The following is a 9,397-nucleotide window of genomic DNA, read 5'->3' as shown; positions in this document are numbered from 1 at the left end:
CTTAACCCAACTCTTTTATATTCTATTTTTTTTATTCTACTTGTTTTTCTTTGTGTGTGTGTGTGTGTGTGTGTGTGTTTATGTGTGTGTATTATATATATATACAGACACCTTGCTATGTGTACTGCGTTAGGCCAACCGAGACTTGTCATTTGCACTTATTTATTGTTGCTCTTTTGTTAGTTTTGACTGCTTTTATTGTCCTCATCTGTAAGTCGCTTTGGATAAAAGCGTCTGCTAAACGACTAAATGTAAATGTTTCACACATACGTTCCCCTAACGTAATGCGGCTGAATACCGCTTTCAATGCGGTTACGTTCACACAAAGTTCGGTCATTTACTTGGGTGACAAACATATTCTATAACCAAATTCACGTCCGTACATTAAGATTTTTTTTCTTGTTTTTTATGAGGACCTCATAGACTGTAAAAAAAAAAAACAGAATGAGGACAACTCCGGCCTTGTCTGTCACTCATACAGTGCGAGAAAGCCTCTCTAAGCTGCACATATGCATGTCTAGCGAGAGTTTCAGGTTTAAATATGTCGATTGGTGAACTTACAGAGACCCAAATAGGAGTTGTCTGTCATCTTTTTGGTTTTAAAAACGGGTCTGCGAGCAACTCAGCTGCTGTCGGGTAATTAAGACTTGGCGGTATAAACTCGCGCCTCGTTATGTTATGACTTAGAATAAAAAAATATATATGATTTTCCTTGTCCATCTACAAGTGCCTACCGTTAAAGAATTAAAAACACCGCAAAATAATTTAAATACTGTAATCATGTCTTTTGACCTCAATGACCTACACAACTCCGGCATAGCCTTTACCTTGCTAACGTCATTGAGCATTGGAGTAATCTCAAAATGGACATCATCACTGTTCCCACAATCCCAAAATGCCTCTCATTTTGTGATGTCACAGTGCTGCTTTACAAACCAGAAACCCAGATTAACATCCTTGGGTTTTATGTGACAAAAAAAGAATGACAAGTCATTGACGATCAAATATTTTAATCAAAATGCAAATAGATGTAAAGTAAAATAGAATTGAACTATTCACACTTTAATACAATTAAAACAATATTTATGCATAGATACCATTCCACATGAAATCAAAGAATATGAATAAAAAAATAATCTGTCATAAATGACTGAGGATCATGTTGGTGCTGGTATTTCATATGCAGTGACAGAACTAAGAATAAGAAATCACAGCAGCTTATCAGACCTAACAGTGTAAGTGTCATAATTCACTTGTGACGAAATGTACCTTTTTAGAATCATGGAACAAATGAGTGGATTTCAGGATAGTTTCCAGAAGGGCAGCTAGACTGGCACCCAAGAAAATTGGCTTTTAACACATGACTCACTGTCGCACTCACTACTTACTGAAAGCCTCGCAGGACTGAATGTCGTGTGAGACAGTGTCATGAAGTAATACTTCTGTTTCTGAACACATAATAACCTGTTACCACAACAGCTCCTGGACATCAGGAGCATTTCAAGTGTTGCAGCAGAAATTTAATTCTACATTCTTCAGTATAAAACACCAAAACCACCAACAAACCTATAACAATTTTTTAATCATCACTAAAACAGTGTTTTCCCAAAATGGGGCACATTACTTATAAAGTAAGGTGAATAAATAATCCAAATAATTTAACACAATTAAAAAACATATCAAAGTTTAGAACTACAACATAAGAACTAGAACATAGTCTAACTTCTGTTTTATAGACTAATAGCCCTTGATGCTTTTGCATAATAAGTCAGGGTCATGTGACTGACACACTGACTCTGCTGCAGGTTGGTACAAGGACAGAGGATCAGTAGGTTGGTGTGCCTTTGGTTCCAGCAGATTATGACTCTGCTATTAAAACCAGGTCGAGGTCCAAAGGAGTCTGGTCAGATAGTAAGTAGACGGTTGGGTCCAAACATGGAAAGTCAGGTGGTAAATCAGGACCAAAAGCTCAGAGCAGCAGCACAGTGATCTAGATTCGCACACAGCTCAGACAGCTGCGCACCACCCACACACAGCTTCTCCCTGCAGACACACAGACACACACACATATATATAAGACTTCTCTACCATATTTGTATGGAAGCTTATTTCTGTCACGAAATATAACATTAAAGGCAATTGCGACTTTTCTTTTTATAATTCTTTATTTTTTCTACACAAAAAAAAAAAAAAGTAAGTTATTCTGTAATTATTATTATTCAATTATTTCTACTGAAAAATAAGAGCATACAACTTTGAAACAACATGAGGATGCGTAAATGATGGTAGTTTTCATTTTTGGTGAACTATACCTTTAAGTTGGAAAACATTCTTTATTGTTCTTCTCTATTTAATAGGAATAGAAGCAGATAGGATGAAGGTGGCAAACAGATCAAGCGATGAAGATCTGATCTACCTAAACAGTTGTGAGTGTCCCTGATTGTCCCTGCTGTTTCACTTCACACAGGATAACTTCCGCTACACTGCCTGTGGTTCCAAACAGGAAGTGGATGTCTCGTACGCAGGAAGTGAATGAGGTCAAGAGAAGGTGGCTGAAGAAATTACTTTGCAGAGGACACTTCAAATATTTATGAAGTAATTTTTTTTTTTACTATAATAATGAATGCTGCAGTGTCTTACTGCCAATTATAAGGGTTCTTCTTTAACTAAAATTAAAGTGTTTACATCAGAGGGCTAAAATCTAGACAGAAAATGGTCTTTTATTTCTAAATTATGACAGATTATTATTATTTTTTTATTCTTTATTTATTAAACATTTTTGATTTATAACTTTTTACAGCAGAGCACGAGATCTGCCCACATACAATAAAAAAATTATAATAAAAAAACAAAAACCCAGGGGGTTACAATAAAATGTTACAAAACAAGTACATCTCAGGATTTCAATATGCCTGATAAAGTATCAATAAGGTCCAACCAAAACTGTATTGTCTTTCTGGTGGCACCATGTATTTTGGCTGTGGTACACTCCAAAAGGGCTAATTATGACAGATTTTGATGTAAAAATCCTACAGAAAATTGTAAATGCACCTCAGGAAACTAAAAAAAAAAAAATTCTTTAATCAGAATCAGAATCAGAATGAGCTTTATTGCCAGGTATGTCTACACGTACGAGGAATTTGTTTTCGTGACAGAAGCTTCCACAGTGCAACAGAATGACAGTGACAGAACAAAAAAACACAGATAATAAAAAATAAAAATAAATAAAAAATAGAACAAGTAAATAAGGAATAAAAATATACAAATCGATAATCCAAGGCAAACACACTCTAAGATGGGGTGCTTTTTATATCTACAGGAAATGCTTTACTGACTACAACGAAATTGTTCCTCATGTTTAATACTAGCGTTCATGGGAAAGGAAAGGCATTTAAAAAATTGCAGTCACAGTCACACAGGCCGCTCTCTCTCCCTGGCACAGTGGTTCACAACTGACTTGAATGAAGGCCATTATTGTGTTACTTTATCTCTCCTCCCTCTCTTTCTTGCAACCTGTTGCTGCTTGTTGCCTTATTTTGTTCGCATCGTGTGTGAATGTCGCAATGGATGTTACATAACTACCAAAAAAATGAAGGAATGCATGCACTTGTCTTTCTCCAGCGCAAACCCTCGCTGAGCTGGTTTATATAATGAAGGGTATGGTATGGTGGAAATAAAGACCTGGTCTGGCCTGGAATGTTGTCTTGGCTCATTTCAAAACAATTACAGTTCTGTCTGAAAATACATTCTGTATTTTGAATGTTCTGAAGATACATTGTCAAATGTAATCTACATTTTTAAAAAGATTATTAATTTTTCATAATGTACATTACAATGTGACATAGCATTTATAATGATTTATTTTAGTTTTAGTGTTTTACAATTATTTATTTAGACAAGATTGAATTATAATATTGGCCATAAAATGAAAATGATCATCAGTGCATCTCTAATACTTATAACCACTATACACTATACTATACAAAAGGGTTAGACTAGACTTTTTAAGTCTCATGCTGATCAATGCTGCATTTACTTTATAATAAAAAAATTAAGTAAAATTGTGAAATATTATTACAATTTAACTGTTTTCAATTTTAATATATTTTAAAATGTAATTTATTCCTGTGATTGCAAAGCTGCATTTTCAGCAGCCATTACTCCAGTCTTCAGTGTCACACGATCCTTCAGAAATCAATCTAATATGCTGATTTGGTGCTCAAGAAACATTTCTTATTATTATTATCAATGTAAAAAAAAAAAAGTTGTGCTGCTTAATATTTTTGTGAAAACTGTTGTATTATATTTTTATTCTTTGATGCATAGAAAGTTCAAAATCACGGAAGGGTTGACATAGAAGTGTTTTTTTTCCAGTCATATGATGTTGCTAAAAAGAACATTATTTTGTGTATTTGGTGTAATGAAATGTGTTTATGCGGTTTAAGGTTCAAAAAACATTATTTTCCACATACTGTACATTACTGTTTCTCCTCTATGCCCGCGAAGGCCAAACAAAGTAGTTTCGCTTTCACAACGAAACACACAGCGCCTTCACGACATGGCGGCGGCTGCAACAATACTACAGCGAGAATAAAAGTTACGCCTTCTTTCTTTGCGTGAACATTTGGGCGGTGTTATGCAAATCTTCCCACACTAAAAATTATGGGATGTGGTTTGTGGTGAACACATAAAGGACTCCATTCCTTCAGCCTTGCAATTATCCGCTTCACAACAGTGCTGCCATGGCAACCGTACAACATGTGGGCAGCTCCCCTTCAGCAGCGAGAAAGAACAGACAGCAGAATGAATGCTTTATGAAGCCAATCCTTAACAAATCAACAACAAAACAGAACATATCACCGCAGTGACGGTACTCGCTCGAAAACAAAGACGCAACACTGAACATCAGACAAAAGCTGCAGCAGCGTCTCAGCCGTCACGAGTTGACAGTCAGCGCTGTGTCTGGTTGCTTAGATATCAATCCCTGTTGTGAGATTTAGCACCTAGAGACAAGATGTTCATGAACATCAATGAATAACAGTCTTTCTGGTACCGCAAAACATATTCTGGTGCTTTTAGCTGCAGAATAACTCTGGTAAACTTAAGAGATCACCTTAAGGAATCTTTAGTCCGCAAATCAATATTACATGAGATGACGGCCCAACTGATTTCTAAAGTCTTTCTAAAGTTATGAAATGTTCAGAAAGCCGATGCAAACACACTGAAAACATATATAACAGGTCACATTGACACAACTGATAATGTATGTTTCATGTGCATTTGTGGGGGTTATGACACAGCAGTTTGGTCACATGACCTGATCATTGCGTCTTTGTGCATTAGCATACGGTACCTGCCAGTTCTGATCAGGCCCATTAAAGTATGCATTTGACACACGTGGATTAGTGCGTGAAATTACGTCAGAGTTCTTGTGTGTCGCGGCTCATTGACCGAGCTGAGGTAAGTGAGCTGCTAAAGATCAGCTGTCAACAGCTCCACAAATGTGTGTGTGATCGTGTAGCTACACTTGACTGATAAGGTTAATCAACGAACTTCTTCTTCCGCCCCGAAGACACAGACTCACAAAGCCTTGACAAACACACGCAGAGTCAAAGTTTGCAAGCAGCAATCCTGCTTAATAAATAATTACAAATCACAGACAAGAAACTGGAAGTGATGGTGCAAACATGACACTTTGTAAAGCATCCCAATTTAATGGCTCAAAGAACAAAAACAAAGTTTTAACGGCCCAGAATAAAAATTACACGACACTTTGTAAAGCATCCCAATTTAATGGCTCAAAGAACAAAAACAAAGTTTTAACACGGCCCAGAATAAAAATTACACTTTGTGAATATTAATCATTAAATTAAGTGACTTAGTCATGAAAACTTTGCTCTGGAATAAAGTAACTTAACACATTTTCATAAGCCATGCTTCCACTGTAGCAGGACTGGTTAGTTACTAGGTTAGTTAGATTAGTACATACCACAATTAATTTCAGTAAATAAGTTAGGCCTTGAGCAAAGCTTTTCCCTAAATACAATCTGCAAATTACAGCACACTGAATTCGGAATTTTGCAATTTGCAAACATACAGAACACTATAAAAATGTTGCATTATAATTATGATTGACATTTTTATAGAATTCTTTTTTTTCTATTTTTTTTTTTTTTTTACATTATACGACACTGAAATACATCTATAGCTAAAATCCTAAGAGGTATAAATGCTACAAAAGCTTAAACATTTACATTTAAGATTGTTAAATATTTACATTTGAATGTTCATAAACTAATGATCTGTTATAATATTTGCACTGTAAAGCAACTTTGAGGAGCTGAAAGTTGCTTTTTAAAATAAAATAATTATATTACATTGCGATGACAACTGCTTTTTTTAACCTCAATACAACACGGATATGCTTGCGACACATTAATACAGTATTACAGTGTATTTATTTCACTTTTTATTTTTTAACGGTCAGATTCCTTATCCCAAAATTCCTGGGAACAATTCATTTAAAAAAAATTGTGGTGTAATCTGGAATTTGCATGTTAACAAGAAAAAATACAACACGGATATGCTTGCGACACATTAATACAGTATTACAGTGTATTTATTTCACTTTTTATTTTTTAACGGTCAGATTCCTTATCCCAAAATTCCTGGGAACAAACAACAAAAAATTGTGGTGTAATCTGGAATTTGCATGTTAACAAGAAAAACTGCCATCAAATAGCCTGAGGTCCCAAGCTCCTCTCGCTTAATTAGCCTCTTCTATAGTAAAATGATATGAAACCACATCCTAACGCAAATTAAATATTTACAAGCGCAATCACATTAGAGTCTTTATATACTGAATAATTATCATTCATTTGTAGCAGTCCTCATTAGCCTGGGGCATCATCATCAAAAACACTGGTGATATGAAAATCTTTGAGACAAGATAAAACATGCTTATGTTCTAGTTTCACAAACACCTTTGTACACTGCTGGGAATAAATTGTGAAATAACCTTACCAGAAATGTGTATACTGGATAAGGACTCAGGGGAAAGAGGTGATGTATCATTAAATGCACTCTATGTATCATTAATGCCTTCCTCAGTGTTGAAGTGTGATTTAGAGCACACAAGAGGAGCGTTTTCAGCATAACCTGTTATTACACAGGTGCAATATTAGTGAGAGTTATTACACAGAATGCAGCGCAATGTCAAAGCACTTGATCTATTCATCATAAGGACCTAAACTCGGTACACATAAAGCTCACTCGCTTTTTCAGTTTGCCTGATATTAACATTCAGTGACATAGATTATGTGAAGCACACAAATCTCAAGTTTAATTAGTATAGAAGCTTATTGCCCCTAAACTTTTGAACGGATCACCAAATTGGATTTTAATATCACATGTACACAACGAGCAATGAGCAGATTAAGATTCACTTTTCCATTCAACCATGCCAGGCGTAATGTTTAGAATTCCCAGAACTGTCTTCTGAGGTTTGGTTAGGACTATGATGCAATAACGCTCTTAAAGCAGAAACTGGTCCTCTGAGACAGTAGCTACCTGCTGAGGCCTGCTGAAGCTAGCACTGACCTGAGAACAGCATGCTGTGCTCCAGCTGAAATGCCGAAAGTGCTGAAAGTCGGCGGTGTTGAAACAATCAGAACAGAACAACTGCATTACGCACATAGCCAGGTTAATGAAAGCAGTAAAAGCTGCGAGTATGAGTTGCAGATAAGCTAATGAGTCTGATCTATCTCATGACTTTTAACTAACCGGTATTCCTGTTGAGACACGCAATCAAACAGGTCCCTGGCAGTGAAACGTGGCTCCATAGCAGCAATCTGAAAGCAGAAAGCACATCTGTTAACGTAAAGTACACAATGTACAGCCCAACACACACGTACTGCATAATCACTGCCTTAGATTATGCTGAAAGTACTGTTGATCACAGACTTCTTAAGTGGTTATTTAAAATAGAATTGTAATATTTCACAACATTACCGTTTTTAAAAAACAGTCAAATTGGTGGGCATGCATTTATTTTTAAAAATCTTATGGACTCCAAAATTTTGAATGGTAATTTATAAATAAATATATTATATAGTTACATTATAGTATTACAGTAATATATAGAACTTACATCGTTTTCTGTCACCAATTTCTCAACCTTTTGTTGTTCCATATCATATAACCATTGGCATGACTAGTCAAAAGGTGGCCTTTTTTTCTTACCTCACTGGTCTGAATGAAGGAGAGAAGTGACTGTGCATCTTGAACACTGCTTTCCGCTGATAACAGCCTGTGGGAGGGGAAATCTTTATCAACCTTTAATTTTACTATCACTTATATACATATTATACTCTCCTGTGCAGTTACTAGAACAGTAAATGTGTATAATATTTGTGGTTATTGCCTGATATACCAATAAGAATCCTGTGTGTGCTTTTAAAATGCATCAGTGTACCAGAGCACGCCTGTATGTTTAATATTAAGCAGAAGTAAAGAGGCAGCTTAAGATTACAATGAATAAATGTATCACATGAATCAGTGAATCTATCAGACAATCATTTGCAGGGTAGTGTTTTCTAGTGGTGAAAGATCTGAGCTGATCCTTGAACTATCACTTCTGTGCCCTTGAGTAAAGGTTGCCCCAGGGAGACTAACCCTGTAAAAAGTGACCTGTAATTGTGTTTGGATCAGAAAATGCGTAAATTAGTAATCACTGCATTTACTCATTAACAATCAGTGTGATGTTAGAACAGAGGGAAATTTAGACAGTCACAAACACTCTAATTATAGACAGAGTGTCTAAGAGACTTGGACATGTTACTAACATGTTCAAACATGTCAAGACTGAGACCCGTTTCAAACATCCAGCGACGAGGAAACAGCATAACTGCAAAAGCAGGAGCTGTTTCTGCTATGTAACAAAGCTGTGGATCTACATGTAGTACAAAAATTTGGCGTTGGTAAGATTATTTTTTTGTTTTTGAAAAAAAAAGTTTCTCATGCTCAACACGACCGTATTTATTTAATAAAAAATACAGTCAAATACATTTAAAATTAATATATTTTAAAATGTAATTTATTCCTGTGATGGCAAAGCTGACTTTTAACTAACCGGTATTCCTGTTGAGACACGCAATCAAACAGGTCCCTGGCAGTGAAACGTGGCTCCATAGCAGCAATCTGAAAGCAGAAAGCACATCTGTTAACGTAAAGTACACAACGTACAGCCCAACACACACGTACTGCATAATCACTGCCTTAGATTATGCTGAAAGTACTGTTGATCACAGACTTCTTAAGTGGTTATATATCAAAAAGTCCCCAAAAATTTTTTTTATTAATTAATTAATTAAAATAAAATTAATTTCAGAATGTTGGG

General features: G+C 35.6%; 1 protein-coding gene across 2 annotated transcripts in view; it reads right to left on the bottom strand.

Moving 5' to 3' along the window:
• Positions 1-1,005: 1,005 nt before the first annotated feature.
• LOC107698376 (transcriptional protein SWT1-like) overlaps positions 1,006-9,397 on the bottom strand; it is a 24,683-nt gene continuing 16,291 nt past the window's right edge. Inside the window, exons 17-20 of one of the 2 annotated variants that reach the window (XM_016499364.1) lie at positions 8,242-8,308; positions 7,783-7,850; positions 7,600-7,641; positions 1,006-2,043 (exon numbers count right to left, since the gene is read on the bottom strand). In XM_016499364.1, coding sequence (XP_016354850.1) covers positions 1,956-2,043; positions 7,600-7,641; positions 7,783-7,850; positions 8,242-8,308 — 265 coding nt within the window. In that variant the 3' untranslated portion in view covers positions 1,006-1,955. The remainder of the gene's footprint in view (positions 2,044-7,599; positions 7,642-7,782; positions 7,851-8,241; positions 8,309-9,397) is intronic. The other variant, XM_016499366.1, reaches the window with a different exon arrangement.

The sequence above is a fragment of the Sinocyclocheilus anshuiensis genome, unplaced genomic scaffold (genome assembly GCF_001515605.1).
Source record: "Sinocyclocheilus anshuiensis isolate Anshui unplaced genomic scaffold, SAMN03320099.WGS_v1.1 scaffold1746, whole genome shotgun sequence".
NCBI lineage: Eukaryota > Metazoa > Chordata > Actinopteri > Cypriniformes > Cyprinidae > Sinocyclocheilus > Sinocyclocheilus anshuiensis.
Note: the sequence above shows the minus strand (reverse complement) of the source record. Positions and strands in the feature narration are given on the sequence as shown.